Consider the following 16,616-nt stretch of genomic DNA (forward strand, 5'->3'; position numbering starts at 1 on the left):
AACTCTGGCAAAGAAACAAAAGATAGAGAGGACATAAAACTGCCGAAAGCAGACATGAGAGCATCATATGAAACAATAGACGAAATAGGATGAGCAGTACTATGAGAATGAATGCGGGAGGCAATAGGAGAGTCAATAGATACTTCAGATGTGGAATGGGGGAGCTCATGATGGGCTGCCAGAGATGGATGAGCTGCAGAAGTATGGCGGTGCTGATAGGTCTTCTTGTCCATCAACTACGCCTTTCGGCTTGATCTTAGGCCCTGACTCACCCTCCGTGGACGAACCTTGCGGAGGAACCCTTAGGTTTTCGGGGCATTGGATTCTCACCAATGTTTGCGTTACTCAAGCCGACATTCTCGCTTCCGCTTCGTCTCTGATGACTGGAGCTGGAGATCGAGCAGGTACCTGTAAGGGAAGAGAGGTCTCTGGAACAGGAACCACAGAAGGGGAAGGTAAGAGAGATGATGGAGATGGACAGACTACCGGGTCAGGAAGAACAGGAACCGGTAGAGGAAAATCTGAAGAATGAGAGAGAGGGGTTGTATCTGGAGAGCTCAGAAAGAAGGGCTCAGTCTCGAAGAAGGTAATATCTGCCAAGACATAGGATCGACATAACCGAGGGCTATAACAGCGATAACCCTTCTGGATGCGTGAGTAGCCGAGAAAAAGGCATCGTTCAGATTTAGGATCTAAATTTATCCAAACCATGCCCAAGGTTGTGGACAAAGCAAACACATCTGAATACCCGAGGAGTAAGAGGAAATGACTCATGATGAGGACGTAAAATTGAGAAAGGTGATGAGCTGCCTAGAACCGAGGAAGGAAGCCGATTCGCCAGATAGTTAGCAGTGAGAACTGCATCACCCTAATAAGACTTGGGAACTCGCATCTGGAAGAGAAGAGTGCGAGCCCCATCCAATAATGATCGCATTTTCCCTTCAGCAACACCATTCTGTTGAGGTGTGAGCGCAGGAAGATTGATGTAGGATACCACGAGTGGAAAGAAATTCCTCAAAACCATTGGATTTTGAGAAATATTCCCTGGTATTATCAGTGCGAAGGCATTTAAGAGTGCAATTAAATTGGTTAGTAACTTCTGAATGAAAAGTACGGAAAACAGAGAACACTTCTGAGCGATATTTCAATAAATAAAGACAACACATACGTGAATAATCATCAATAAAAATGACAAAATAATGATGTCCAAAAACAAAGGTAGTCCGCGAGGGACCCCATACATCGGAATGCACTAAATCAAAAGGGTGAGAGGCCCGACTAACAGGCCTAGACGGGAAGAACACCTTATGGTGTTTCCCAAGTTCACAGGCCTCGCACGAAAAAGGGGTAACAGAAGAAGAAACAATAGATGTCCACCGCAAACGATCAAGGTTGGGATGTCCAAGATGGCAGTGCCACTGATATGCGTCGCTGAGGAAGGGGGCTTGCAAGGTGGTCCCTAGGGCCTCAACCCTAGGGCTCTGATACCATGTTAGAAGCCACCAAAGAGGGAGAAAGAAAGAGGAAGAAGAGAAAGAGTGAGTTGGAGAGTCTCCCCCTCACTTATGTATTTATATATAACGAGAGATATGCAAAATACCAATATGCCCATAGGCATATACATACACTAACATATACAATCTATACAAAGGTGAGATATATGCATCAAGAAACCTTAAGAAACAAAAATCATAAACATCCCAACCCAAATTTAAACTAGTCATCTGACATTGACAAATTCGATGCTCCAAACGCACTACTGAAATTTGAAGAGCCCATATCCAAAAACAAAGTAGAAGAAGAAGAATCCCCACCCCCACCACCACCACCACCTTCTATGACACTCTGCACCAAACTTTGGCCTATTTTCTCTGTACCACCACCATCAACAAATCCTTCTGTTGCTTGATCCATCAACCTATTACCCAGTCCAGGCCTCTCAGTGAGAGGCCGGATGGGCTCTTGTGCACCCGGGCTCGGGTTATTCATGTAATAGTTAGGTGAATATCTCTGCTGTGACCCATTCATGAATCCAACTCCAGCTTGGAACTGGGGAGTGGCTAGTGGAAGCATTCTCTGTTGTTGGATCACTTGAAGCTGCTGAATTTGAACATCTGCCAATGGCATAGTCTTAGCTGTGGCACAACCCAAATGCGCATCAAACTCACATGTCTCACACCGATAGAGCCAATGGTTAGAGCCCAATCTCTTACATATATCACATGAGAAACCTTTATTCTGATAAGGAGGGAAGAAAGCAAGGTTGAGAGTGTGGCAATGAGCTTGATGGTTAATTGAGAGTGGCATTGAAGCACAAAGAATATGGACATCGAAGTTGCACCGGCCACAATGGTAAGAGAAACCATCACCTCGTCGGCCACAGGCATCACAGTTAAAGTAGCCTTCTGGGTAGGCAGGGTAAGGGAGGAGGGAGAGGGCGTGGTTTGGATCCGCGGGGTGTTGGATGAGGTGAGGTAACTGGGAGCATGAGATATGGAGGTAGTAGTTGCATGGTTTGCAAGTGTAGAGCCATCCAGAGAGTTTGAGATTGCACCCAAAACATAGAGGAGATGTTATTTGGGTGTGTGGAAGAGTAGTGAGTTCTAAGGGGTGTTGATGGCTGAAATGTTGGATCTGTGGTTCATAGCTCAGCTTCCCCATCTATGTTATCTTCTCTCTTTATCTGGAGTGTGGCAGTTGGTTTATTTATATGAAGTACAAGAGATTGGGGAGTTGCATAAAGAGACTAAGTCAATGGAAGGGGGGGGACAAGAGAAGCGCGTATTTCTTCATTTTAGTTGGTGGTTTCGTTTAAAGTGAGATGGTTGGAAGTGGCCGACTTTTGTTTAGATTGCTTCAAGTCGTGGGAATGATGGGCCCCACAAATTTTACCAATGGGACCAAAGTCCAGAGGACTACTAAAATGGGGGGCCCGCATCTGAGGAGTTGGCTCTAAGGATCTTAGTATTTTTGTCACGGGAAGCCATTTGGCAAGCTCACTTTTTAGCAGATTTTGTCTTACTCTTTTTTTTCATCTGAGGTGGCTGTTGTCTCCTGCAAAAGTGGGCCGAGAGTTTGTGCAACGGTTAATATATGCCCCCGATTTCCATAAATATTTTTTCCTATAGGCCTGTTTGGATTGCATGAAAAAGGGAAGTTATATATTCGGCCCCTTTTCTTCCTCGGGCCACCTACTTATATTGTGAAAACTGCAATGGAATCCATAGAAGAAAGATACAGATAAAATCCATGAATAATCCATGTACCATCTTTTCAGGGGAGTCGAGAAATAATATAATGGTCTCTTTCTTTAAGATCCGTGGAAGAAAGATACAGATAAAAAAAAAGAAGGCTTTGTGACCCTGAAATGGACTCCGATTTGAATCGGGAAGGGATTTGCTAGGGACCATCGCAGAAGGCATTTCGAAGATGGACTGTTGCATGTCAGACCAGCCACAGAGGCTCACTTTTCAGTAGATTTTATCATCATTCACGAGGTGGCTGGTCTGACATGCGACAAACCATTTGTGAAATGCCTCCTGCATGGTCCCCTGGCAAATCCCAATCGAAAATAACCTTTGTTTCATACTACACTAGAAGGGGCCGGGAAAGAAAATAGGGCAAATATATCATTTCCCTACAAGAAATATTTCTAGTGGAAAAATTCTCCCAACTAAAGGGGAGATATGGTGTGCACGCTTATGGGAAAAGCTAAAATAATTGGTGGGCCACAGTTGTAGAAAAAACTGGAATGATTATGGAATCACATGGTATCCCCGTTGACATGTTCACAAAATGAAATAAATGGTAGGCCCACCCTGGTGTACTTGTCAAATGCAAGCATAAGCTCAATCTTGTTAAATGAAAGGTCGTACTCTTTTCTTACAAGTTAAATAAGGAAAATGATATATTCGCCCCATTTTCTTCCCCATGCCTCCACCTTTAATATAGAAAGAGTAGCTATAAACGAGGTTTTAATTTTCGGTTTCGGGGTCAATTTTGGTCCTCACCGAAACCGAAATTCTATATTGGGCGCTCGAAATATCGTTTTTTGGCAGAAATTTCGGCCGAAATTACCGACTGAAATTTGGTAAAGGATTAAATAATTAATACTTTTTCCAAAATTTCAGGTTTCGATCGTTTCGGCTTCGGTGTTGACCGAAATTTCAGTCCAAAATTTCAGATTTCGGTCGAAATTTAAAACCTTGGCTATAAATACACTAGAGGGGATGGCTCGGTGAAGAAAAGGGGGCGATTACATCACTTCACTAAAATAATTATAATAATACATGGACGGCCCAACAGCCTGTCCGCAAAATGCCTTCTGCAATGGTCCCTGGCAAATCCCTAAAGAAAATATAAAATAAGACAGCGGTGTCTACTAAAACAAGGGGATATTAATATCAAGTTTCTTTCCAGGGATTGATTTTTGACAAATACCAGAATTTAAACCCAATAATTCTTCTCATCAATGCATCTAAGATTATTTTACAATTTTATTTTTGTTTTTTGGTTTTTTTTTAAAGATAAGGTAAGATTACATTAACAAGAAAGAACCATTGCAAAAGGGGCAGAGATTGCCCCACATACAAATAATCGCTATCTACTCTCCTTAACACCCTGATAATGAGCATATAAGTTCCTAGTCTCATTAATAGTACTAGTAAAGTAATATTAATAACCAGGAGGTGCTATTTAGTTATCCTTTGAACATTCTGCGATTCGTTTCCAACCAGAGGCACCTGATTACCACAAACGGGCACAGGCTCCATAGTTCTCCCTTTCTGACCAACAAAATGTTTGCAATCCCACCCAACCGACACAAGAAAGACTTGGTAACACCCAAGATGGTGCTATTCCTAAACATTATATATATATATATATATATATATATATATATATATATATATATATAAGGAAAAGGATTGTACGCTCGACCGTACCTAAGGTTAGGTACGGTAGAGTGCTAAATCACATGGGTCCCACATTTTTGTTGGTCATCTAAACCATTCATTTGCAAGGCCCCATCATAGATAGGGTGCATACCAAAAATCAGCTCCATAGGATCATCCTAACCCATCCATTTGTGGAGGTCAAAATGGACGGACACTGTTTGTCCACAAATCTGCCCATTTTGCCCTCAGTTTTGGAGGGGTTAGGATGATTCAATGGTGCTGATTTTTGGCACACACCCTATCTATGATGGGGCCTTGCAAATGAATAGTTTAGATGACCAAAAAAAATGTGGGACCCATGTGATTTGGCACTCTACCGTATCTAACCTTAGGTACGGTCGAGCGTACAATCCTTTTCCTATATATATATATATATATATATATATATATATATATATATATATATATAGATATATATATATTTTGGATTGATAAATGGTGCTTGGATCAGCCCCTAAAAATTACATTTCCAAGATTGTTCTCTATGGCAGTAAATAAAGAGGGAGTTGTGAAGGAACTTATGGAAAAAAGGGATGGCAAGGTCATTTGGAAGCCGGTGTTCAAAAGAAATCTTTTCGATTGGGTGATATCACATTTAGTTCGGTTGTTGGGAACTCTAGAAGAAGGATATGTTAAGCAAAATGGTGAAGACAAGATGGTATGGACCTGGGATTCCTCTGGGGATTTCTCGGTCAAATCCTTTTATTTCCATTTAGTTGGTTGCACGTCATCTAATGTTGTTGCCAATGTTGCCAAAGTATGAACTATTAAAGCCCTCAAGAGTTTGTTGTTTGTTTTTTTTGTTGGGCAGCTTGCCAAGGAAGAATTCAAACTGTGGATTTTCTGAGAAAGAGGACAATGATTATCGTCAACCATTGTTCTATGTGCATAGAGGCAGGAGAATCTGCAAATCATCTTCTAATCCACTGCAAGGTAGCAAGGGAGGTGTGGGCAAATCTTCTTTCTTGGTTTGGTATTTATTAGGTTTTCCCTGAATCTTTGATGGAGCTTTTGCAATGTTGGTTTGTGGTTTCGTGGCGAAAGAAAGGGAAAATTCTTTAGGAGATCTCCTTCTTAGCTACTTTATGGGTTTTGTGGAAAGAACGCAATGCAAGAATTTTTAAAGGTTTTGCTAGAGGAGCTAGTTTCCTTTTCAATAAGGTGATAACTTTGTCCATAGCTTGGGCAAAATCCCTTCCGGAATTTGAGTTTGTGTCAGCATATGATTTATGGGAAGGTTGGCGGGAGATTTGCATGAGTGTGGAGAGGAAGCCAAAGGTGGTCCAGCCTTGGGATCCCCCTCCCTCTGGTCATCTTAAACTCAACTTTGATGGATCTAGCTTTGGCAATCCGGGTCCAGCTGGGATAGGCGGGGTTCATAGAGATGAACTTGGTATTGTTGCTTGGGCTTATGCGGGTCCGATCGGGATTGTGTATGCATCAGAAGCCGAGTTTAGAGCCGTCCATCAAGGAATAAAATTTCTTGCAATCAAGGGTGCTGACAAAGTGATTATTGAAGGAGACTCCTCAAATGTTATAAGTTGGCTCCAAGGCCTTAAAAAAAAACCATGGAGATTCGATAGATTTTTTTATGAGAATGATGACTGCGCTAAGTCGTTATCTCTATCCTTCAAGCATGTTCGGAGAACGGCTAAAGAGATGGCGGATAATTTGGCAAGAATAGGGGTTTCGAAAGAGGCATTAGCTCTATTTGATTCTCTTCCTCCATAATTTTTGTATCTCTGTCTCTTATTCCCCGATTGTATTTTCTCTTCCTTTGTAATTTGACCATCTCGGTCCTTTCTCAATAAAATTTGCTATCATTCATATATATATATATATATATATAGGGAAATGATATATGCGCCAAGGTGTTTTGATAAACAAGCACTCCACTTGTTGTCGTGTAGTATTTAAAGGAATTTCAGAGGATATTACGGTTCTCAAAAAGCTCTTTAAACCCTTTGAATACTACACGACAAACAAGTGGAGCGCATGTTTATTGAAACACTTGGCACAGATATCATTTCCACTATATATGGCTACATTACATATGCATATTACAGGTACATATTTCACTACATGTTACTTTCAATATTTAATGGAATATTGTTATATAGGATTTATTTGTTCAAAAGTTTGTGTTGGTAAATCAATGAATTTTCTAGTCTCTACTCTTAGGGGGTCACACAATTCAGCGCCAGCCCAAACATGTAATAGGAACTCCACAAAAACTAGTAGTTTGGTATGCAAGTTAAACCTCATTGATTCAAAAAGAGGAAAAAAAATCAGATTCTATATATGCAATAAACTGTTCCAGGTTGGGTAGTCCTTCAATAAATCAACAGACATTTGATTGTGAAGTATGAACTACTAGATAAAAATTGTGTTGCATTTTTTGAATCAGAAGCTCTTTCTTACCCACCACCGCTGATGGAGCCAAAGCTTAGACAAAATCAGTTTGCACTGTCAGGTCTTGTATGCCCAAGTCATGGTACAAACCATGCACATGCTGGAGTACTGGATGATCATCCGCCCCTTTCTTAACCTGTTCCACAAAGAAATCACTAAATTGTAAATTCAATATTATGATACAAATTGCATGTTATGATACAGCCATAAGCAAGGCTTGAAATTTCGGTTTCGGTGGAATTTTGGGCCGAAATCATGCAAAATTCGGTTAAAATTTTTGGTATTTTTAAAATTTCAGTGGAAATGTATAAATTTTCGGTGGAAATTCCGGCAATTTAGTTGGAAATCTTTAAATTTCGATGGAAATCTTATAAACAAGTGTGAAAATGAAATTTCAAGGCGAAATCCTGTTAAAAATGATTCAACGCGTATTTCGTTTCGGTCTCAGCTGAAACCAAAATTTTGGATTTCAACCGAAATTTAAAATCATTGCCATAAATCAAGTCATATGCCATTTTACCATATGAAAAAAGAAAAAAGAAAAAACGGTGAAAAAGCAAAGCAGTGGTCAATTTCCAGGTGCAATCACCAGAAATAACGCACATGAAAAAACACACTTACGAGGTACTCTATTAGAAGAATTTCATGGCATCCACAATAAGGACATGACTAGAATGGCCATTAGACCATGCACTAACTAAATTCCATGGTTTGATACCTACTTTCTTTATATTTACCTGAATCACAAGTGACCCCACTACATGACCAGGGACAAACTCCCAAAACCTAGCTTGCGAAATTTCAGAAACATCCTCCCGTGCAGTTATCTAGCCAGAACACACCTTATGTCATGGTAAGTTGATAGTAATAAAGTAGTTATAATTACACAAAGAAATAAATAAAGAGAAGAAAGCAAGAAACATACCTGTCTCCAGCACTTACTGAAAGCGGAGGAAGGAATGCTGGGGGGAGCCATCTGGAGTAAGGTCCCACCAGTCGCTCTAAAAAGGGGCATGACGACCATGAACACCAAAACCGAGACAAGTCCCAAGCACAACACCTCAGCATTCTTAACCCTGAAAATGAATATTGGAAAAACATTATCCAAACAAATTTCGAGGGAAGGTTCTTGACACTGAAGTAAACAGGGGAGAATATAAAATTTTACCCAAGACTAAGAAACCATGACGCTAGGATCAAACCTGCACTGAGAAACAATTAAAAAAGTCAAATTAGAATGGAACTTTCAACAAAGAAATCAAGAAGAAAGAGCATATAAATAGAATGTGGCAGGAAAAAAAAAGGTAAATGATTTTAAATCTAGATTGTATAGTTAGTGGCTGGTGTTTTTAAACCTTCGGATGGAATCTGCAAGAACATGTAAGCAGACTGAGTGGTAGTTCATATCTTCAGCTTTCCTGTAAACTGTTAACGAAATGCAATATCATCAGAATATAAAAGTAATAAGAAATCGCAGCACTTAAAACACCCATATTTCCTACAATCAAATAAAAATTTGAAGTAACTTTTTTTACGCATCAGAAAGATTTGAAGGAACTTTTTTTATAGCAGCAGATATCATGGATTCAGAAAAGAAAGTAGCTTCTAGAGAATTGAATAGTTGAAGAAAAACAATAAACTAGGTTGTGAAAGATAAAATATCTATCCTCCCTTTAATAAAATTTATCATTTAAAAAAGCAATATAAAATATCTCGAAAAACAGGCAATAATAACCTTACCAATATAAATGCGAGCATAGCTTCGGAAGAACCATACACCAAGTAAATTCACCAACAGATTTGTCACTGCCGAAACAATCAGATAATGCCTGCAAGTAAAAGTCCATTAGCAACTATAGAGGCACATCCAAAACAAAGTGAAACAAAAAGGGACTGTAACAGAATGGTAAACAAAATTATGATACATACGAATATAGGAACTACCTCAAATTTTAATGGTAAACAAAATTTGTAATTTTGACAAAATTAAGCTAATTGATGATAAATTTCTGAACTCTTAATCCTGTGTTATACATCTACTTTCTGGACTTCATAAGAGAAGCACAAAAATCAGGACCAACATAATTTGAATGCATATGTAAAGGTCCAAAAAAACATTATAAAGACATGGGACTAGAAGAAAACAACTTCGATACAAAACATGCATGCATTATAATCAGATCTGCATTATAATCAGATCTGAAACTCACACTTCTAATTCTGAACCACAATGACAGCTAAGTGAAAAAGCATTCTTGCTTAGACCTTAACTTATCACTTAATTATTAATTATCTCTCATAGTAAATTCAAATATAAGGATTTGCATGTGTGTGTGTGTGTGTGTGTGTGTGTGTGTGTGTGAGAGAGAGAGAGAGAGAGAGAGAGAGAGAGAGAGACGACGGGGGAGGGGCTGGATATCCGCACATGTTTTGACAATGGGACGAGACAGGGAAAAGGGAGTGCTTTGGATTTCATAGACCACATACGTTGAACAGATGATAGAGAAGTTCGACATGAAAAATGATAAACCAGTTACCACTCCTTTGGCAGATCACTTCAAACTGGACAAGCACTTATGCCAACTGATGAGGAACGGGTCAACATACCTAACATCTCTTATGCTAGGGCTATCGGTTGTCTAGTGTATACTATAGTCTGCACGAGGCCATATATGGCAGATGTTGTAAGTAGATACATGACAAATACGTGAAAGGAGCAATGGGATGCAGTGGAGTGGATTTTCAGATATTTATGGAGCACTACATGTGTTGGCTTGGCCTATGGAATGGACAAAATTGAAGATGGATTGACAGGCTATGAACTGTCAAACCACATAATTTTTGTCTTTTCTTGCTTTGTCTGCCTGTGTTTCTTGCATCTCATCTTGTCGTTGGCTACACATCATGTTTGATCATATTCTGAAATATTAGAGATCTCTCTATTTTCAACAAAAGCTTTACCTACAGTATTTCTGCTCGACCTTCCACCAATATTAAGACTCATGTAACTCTTCAAAGATTTTCATCAAAATAAAGATGAGCATTTCACTAGTTAATCAGCAATGAGAAATACCCTACAAGGCTACAAGCATATCTGCACAAGAAAGCCATATCTTATGGTACTGAGATAGCACCATAGCAGACTGTTAAATTAATTCCACATGACACACCCTGATTGAAAGGATAAAGAAAACCTCTGACCTCGGTCACATCCAAAACAAAGTCCACCAAAAACCTAATAGGAACATTAGCGTCTTGCGATATAAACATGTAACCACCTCTATGATAATATAGCACTAAAATAGATACCCTACTAATATCTGCCATAAATCCTCTATCAGCACTTCCTTGGAAAGAACCTATTAAACACCCTATGGAGTCGATAGTTATAGTCTTCACATTAATGCACACAACAACACAAGAATCTAAAAGTACATGCACTTTTTTGAATCGTAGAGCAATTTTATTGAGGCAAAAGCCACTACTAGTACAGGAACACACAATGTACAGCCTCTCAATTTGACACTACAATGGACCCGGTTACCAATCAATTATCTATTGTCTACAGAACATAAACAATGAGAAGTACCGAGTTCAGAAAAGGAGACTAGTTGTCAAATAGGTGAACTTTAAATCGGACGTGCAGATATGTTTGTACAATTATATTACAACACAGAGAGAGAGAGAGTTCATCGATAATTCTAAAGTACAAGAAAAAAAGACATAATTAGGTTTTTTCCTGATAGCCACATCTGTGGGTGTCCACACGTCCAACATGGGAAACAGCATTTTTGTAGAAAAAGAAAAGGTCTTCTTGCTACATAGTATGTCCACAAGCAATTGACCAATATATTATAAAGAGATAAGATGATAACCAACATAATACTAGTTCACAATTCTACTCAAATATCATAGGAGAGGAATCCAATGCCAAATTTATGTACAATAATTAAAATTGAGGTATGCTTCGTATAGTTCAACCTTCCCAAATTTCTTTTTTTTAAAAGATGACAACTGTATTCATACTAACAAAATTACAAGGGGGACAAGTAGTCCCACTGAATATACATAGTATGAGCCACCCAGTAACATTCTCCTTGGAAGAAATAAAACCCTTACTCCTGGAATTGAACCAGTAGCTAGCTTTACATTTTCCTTTACAATCTTCAAAATACTAGGCAAGAAATCAGCATAGGAGCTTCCCATGGAATACATGACCCTTATGTCGCAGAGGACTGACTGCACTTCCTTTCGCCAAAAAATGGCTTCCTCTAAACAATCCAAAAAACAACCGGCAAAGAGGCCAAAATATTCTACTGATACCAGGCAGAGGATCCCATAATTTCTTATAATTTTTTAGAGCCTTAAGTTCTCTTCTACCTCTACGCGGGTTTTTCCTTTTCTTAGTCTGGAGGCCCTTTTTCTATATCTAGGAACATTTTCTTTGTTTATTCGATATTTTCTCGAAAGCCTAATTCCAATTGATCTCCCAATTTAGACATTTTCTCAAACTCCTCCGATGACATTCTATCCTCCGAATGGGTTGAATTTCCTCTTTCCTCTTTCCTCTTCTGAAGATTCATCCCCAGAAGATTCCAACCTTCTTTCTTCTGAAGGATGCTCCTCATTACCAAAAAAAATTGTATTTCTCCTTCTCAGCTCCACATCCATTGAGTCTCTCACCGTCTTGGAACCCTCATTCGGGGTGGTAACTCCATTTCTTTTTCCCTATCTCCTGCCCTCCTTAATTTCGCTCCCTTGCAACGGAAGGGCACAGTCTAAATCCGCTTGAATTTGACCAACCGAAGGTTCCTCAGCAAAGGCCACACTGCTTTCGGCCTTAGTTTTGATAGCTGGTATTTCTTGAATTCTCTTGCGATCTCACTTCTCGATGGGGGCCCGTCGTGAGATCTACCATACCATTGGTTCCGATTTCTTTTTTGGTGTTCCTTTTCTTTGTACCTTTTACTCCTTTCTTCATCATCATCTGAGAGCCATGCAACTCCTGACTGCTCATTTTCATCTATCATTTGATAATGTTTGATACAAAGTGTTTCTTTTTTTGGATTTTTTTGTCCAGAGGACTTCTCCATCGATTTCTTTGGGATTGGTGTTCGTCTTTCCAACCTTCTCTGGGAGGGTACGGAATTTTAGATTTATCGGAAACTTTGTGTTCGCGATATTTTCATACTCTTCCACCTCTCCCGATGTGACGTCTCTCTCCAAGGGTCCTGAAGTCTCGATTGCGTAGGGTCTTTTAAAAGCCAAACCTTACCTTTTTTTAGGCTATTCCTAGCCTCAGATCCTTACCTCCCTTATGATTGGGGGCAGCATTTGACTATCGATTTGTCAGAGCTTGATTGAGGCCTCCACGGAGTCAGATCTCTTGATCAGGATCTGCAGGGGACTTGGCATTTAATGCTACCTGCTTGTTAGCCTCCATCCTTGGCCTGAGAGATCTAGCTAGTGAGGCCTCTGCCACCCAGAGGGTAGGTGGAAATTTAAAATTCGACGGTTCTTGCCTGCAGGATTTCCCCCCCTCCCGAACTGAGCATTCCTCCGGTGCCGGAGGACAAAGGCTGGTGATCTTAATTCCCAATTGTTCTGATGATTGGGAGGATATTTCTTCCCCTTCTACCTCCAGCATACATTTCACTTGAACTAGGAAGAATTTACTATCCACTTTTAATCTTACAAAACGTGGTATCAATTTCCAGTGTTCTGTAAGGACTTTCACTGAGGCAAAAGCCATGCAATAGTCATGGTTGCCTGATAGTTGCACTTTAGTCACATGCTCAAACAACTTCCCCAAGGCTTCAACCGTTGATAATGACCAAGCATGGAGCGAGATGTCGTAAAATCTGATGCATACCGTTTTGGACCCAGCATGTGTCGCTGGATTCCAAGAGGACAAGGAGGATAAATTAGGACCTAGGGCTTCACCCCCTTTTTGTAGTATCCTCAGTGCTTGTTGTTCTAAATCAAATCTAAATAGCACCTCCTGGTTATTAATGACGAGTGGTTTCGGCCGTAGTGGTAGGTGCCATTCTTTAATAGCCCATTACCAAGTCTCTTCTAGACCCCATAAGCCAGACTTCATACAACCTATCAAGCATTTTTTGAGTTCCTTTTTACGATCTTCCACTACTTTGCCGGCCACCTCTACTTCTGGATATTTCCCCAGGGAGTCCATTCCGGAATGGGTAAAAGTCTCTTCCTTATCCATTCTTGGTTCCTCTCTTTCTTCCCTTTCCATCTCATTTTCTCTGTTTCTAGAGCACCTGCGGCATCTAGAGCGCGATCCAAAGTTGTAATACTCACATGATGAACAGGTCCAGTTGTCTGGGTGATTTTTAGTCCGATTACCTGCCTGCTGTCTATGGTTTGGATAGAAATCAGGTGATTTTTCTCCTCTGGTTTCTGTGATTGAATCAAGTTCGCAAGGACTTCTCGGCCTTGAATCATATTCGTGAGGACTACTAGGCCATGGATCATATTCAAGAGGACTTCTTGGCCTTGAATCATATTCGCAAGGACTTCTCGGCCTTGATCTGGGGGGTAGTGACCTACAACCATTACCTAGTAGGATCAAGTTTCTCCTGCAACACTCCCTACTAATCTCTACCCATTGCAGAGCTTCAACTACCGTATATCCAGCCTCTCTTATGTCTTGGTATAGATCTTTGAGGCTTTCTATTATAGACACAACTACAAGTACTGTTGGCTATATTTCTCCTCTAGTAGAAAATGTCCGGAGGGCTTACTGGTCTCTTTCCGAAGTAATCCCTTACCCCATCCTTTTTCAGAGTGCTGAACTTAAAGTTAAACCCGAAACTCATTTGTCTCAGCTGAGAATGTTTTCATTACCTACAAAAAAAGAGAGTTGAGAAAGTTTTTGTCTGAGACAATTTTGTAGAAGAGTAGTTACCTCAAATAACATTACGACCTATATAAAACAGTAGAAAATGATAGAACCATGAAATAATATTTAACCTGAAAAAGTAGCAATTATGCAATTATCCAATAAATGTGGTTTACTCAGTGGAAATGCTGGTAAGATGATTCTTTGGGGTGCAGCTAATATAGGAGCCACTCATGAGTAAGACTGATTATTTAGCAATTACCACATAGTCATTCTCAAAGCATTTCAAATTTTCAATTCATCCAACTCAAGGTGAGCTACTTACTTGTGCTCAGATTCATCTTGTATAAATGCATGGAGTCCCTCCACTGCTATGGAGAATGACATAAACAAAAGAAACAGCTGTCTACACATGCAACAGAAGCAACACATTCATATGTTAGCCCTGATAATGCAATTATTTTCCTTTTTGGAAAATGACACCCAATTAGTTACTTCTAAAGAAAATATTTAAATCAAGAAAAGAGATCTCCAAATACATAAAACAGAGTGGGATACTCCTTTAGCAAGTATTGTTACTACCCCTAATATCAAAATGACAAGTACTTACAGCATTAGTGAAAGCAGATAGAACTTCCAGCCTTTTGTACCTGAAATAAAAGCACAAAAAACATACAATCATCTAAAAATTGGAGCCTTAAAAATGTAATTAAATGGCATCCTCTAGAAGCCTACAATGTAGACTGTAAATCCGGAGGTTCTGATCTCACCCATAAGTGTAAACACCATCAGACTTCTTTCGCGAAGATGCCATTGCAAACAATGAAAATGTCAAGAGCCCACAACCAAATGTCAAATGAAAAGCATCTGACACCAAGCCTACAAGAAATAAAATAGTTCATGTTAAAGTATAAAAGATAAATAACGCCTTTCTCCAACAGCTTAAGCTTTTGGAGAAGTTGGTTAGTTAACAGTTCAGAAAACATACCAGAAAAGTAATAAATTTCAAGATTGCAGACAATACATTGACCCAATTTTCGTGATTTTATATCGATCAATAGCATGGGACATGGCTTTTATAAATGACAGCTCAACTAAATATTTGACAGATCATATAGCATGAATAAATCAGAATTCTTACCTACACGTCCAGTAAGAACACCTATAATCAATTCAGTAGTAGAATAAGCCACATTGAGCGAGATCATCACAAAAAGGCGCTTCATAGGTCTACTCCCAGATCTTATACTCCGAATCAAAGACAGCAAAATCAAGAGAATGGAAATTTTTTCCGAAGAATTTATTTTCCCTCCTTTCCACATGTTTTCTCTCTCGTGTGATGGATAAATCTCTGGTGGAATACTGATACTGGAATTACTCCGAGAAATCAAAGGCGTATGCGAATTATTCGAATTGATCGAGATTGGAGTGTGAGAATCGGATTGACGGAGTGAATTTTGACGGGAAAAAGCGAATCTCCGATCAGTTTTTCCGAATCCAAAATTTCCATTCCACGGATGTTGAGATTCATCTTCTGGAATTTGATTATTGAAAGACATGTTCTTTTAGGAAGAAACCCTAGAATCAGTTGCCAAACCAAGAGCTTCTAATTTCATTCTCAACTTTTATAAGAGATATAAAACCCTAATGATCGAGCTTCTAATCTATAGAGAGGTGGAGATATGGTAAAGACACCCGATTCCGGAACTTGACTCGGTCAGTCAGGTGAAGAAAAAGACTTTGGATTGGAAGCAGATTTTTTTACGAGTCTCCTGGCTTTTGGTAAACGCACACCCCCTTCTTTAGTTAACGGACCGAGCGTCCGAATGGTTAATGGACAGGATTTGGGCACAATTGTTGGATTTAAACCATGTCCGTTAGATCCATATCTTCAGGTCCGAAATTATTTTAAATTGAGGGTCTCAACATATAAAAATACGTTATTTTTTAGCCCGATAATAGGTTCGGCGCTCACAATCTCAAATAAACTAGGAGTTTAGGACTGAGGCCCTGTTCATTTCTGAACAGATTGTGACAACCGATTGCGATTAATGGCTCAGAATTACGCGTAGGAGGCCATTTCGCGGCTTGCTTTTGCATGTGAGAACTGCCACACATAAGATGAGTTAAATATGCATAAGACAAAAATCTGCCAAAAAGTCAATCTGTGTGGCAGTTCTCACATGGAAAAGCCAGCCGCAAAATGACTTTCCACGAAATTGCCTAGCAAATCCCTTACGTTTAATTTTGAGGCTCACAATCGGCTATCACAATCGGAAACGAACAGGATATAAAAAGGTAGGGATATGAAAAGGCACCCCAAGAAAGGATCCAACCGATGAGGGATCCAAAAGGATCGTGACCAAGAGAGGTGGATCTGATCCGAA

The 16,616-nt window shown here is 39.6% G+C and overlaps 3 protein-coding genes across 3 annotated transcripts; 1 reads left to right on the forward strand and 2 right to left on the reverse strand.

Annotated features, from left to right (window-relative positions):
- Window positions 1-1,716: 1,716 nt before the first annotated feature.
- LOC143853778 (protein VACUOLELESS GAMETOPHYTES-like) lies at window positions 1,717-2,837 on the reverse strand. Its single transcript, XM_077363509.1, has one exon. The coding sequence runs from the start codon at window positions 2,659-2,661 to the stop codon at window positions 1,717-1,719; it is 945 nt and encodes a 314-aa protein (XP_077219624.1). The 5' UTR covers window positions 2,662-2,837.
- A 3,372-nt stretch (window positions 2,838-6,209) lies between these two features.
- On the forward strand, window positions 6,210-6,686 carry LOC143853779 (uncharacterized). Its single transcript, XM_077363510.1, has one exon. It carries the CDS (start codon window positions 6,210-6,212, stop codon window positions 6,684-6,686), a length of 477 nt encoding a protein of 158 aa, XP_077219625.1.
- A 546-nt stretch (window positions 6,687-7,232) lies between these two features.
- On the reverse strand, window positions 7,233-16,233 carry LOC143854043 (Cation efflux family protein). The gene is made up of 10 exons (XM_077363759.1): window positions 15,371-16,233; window positions 15,000-15,108; window positions 14,840-14,879; window positions 14,555-14,631; window positions 9,108-9,196; window positions 8,723-8,792; window positions 8,536-8,574; window positions 8,293-8,443; window positions 8,105-8,194; window positions 7,233-7,503 (listed from the first exon to the last, which is right to left on the reverse strand). The coding sequence occupies exons 1-10, from the start codon at window positions 15,786-15,788 to the stop codon at window positions 7,402-7,404; spliced, it is 1,185 nt and encodes a 394-aa protein (XP_077219874.1). The 5' UTR covers window positions 15,789-16,233; the 3' UTR covers window positions 7,233-7,401.
- Between the last annotated feature and the right edge of the window lie 383 nt (window positions 16,234-16,616).

Source organism: Tasmannia lanceolata, unplaced genomic scaffold (assembly GCF_043159265.1).
Source record: "Tasmannia lanceolata isolate RefF3 unplaced genomic scaffold, GAP_Taslan_0.1 ptg000020l, whole genome shotgun sequence".
Taxonomy (NCBI): domain Eukaryota; kingdom Viridiplantae; phylum Streptophyta; class Magnoliopsida; order Canellales; family Winteraceae; genus Tasmannia; species Tasmannia lanceolata.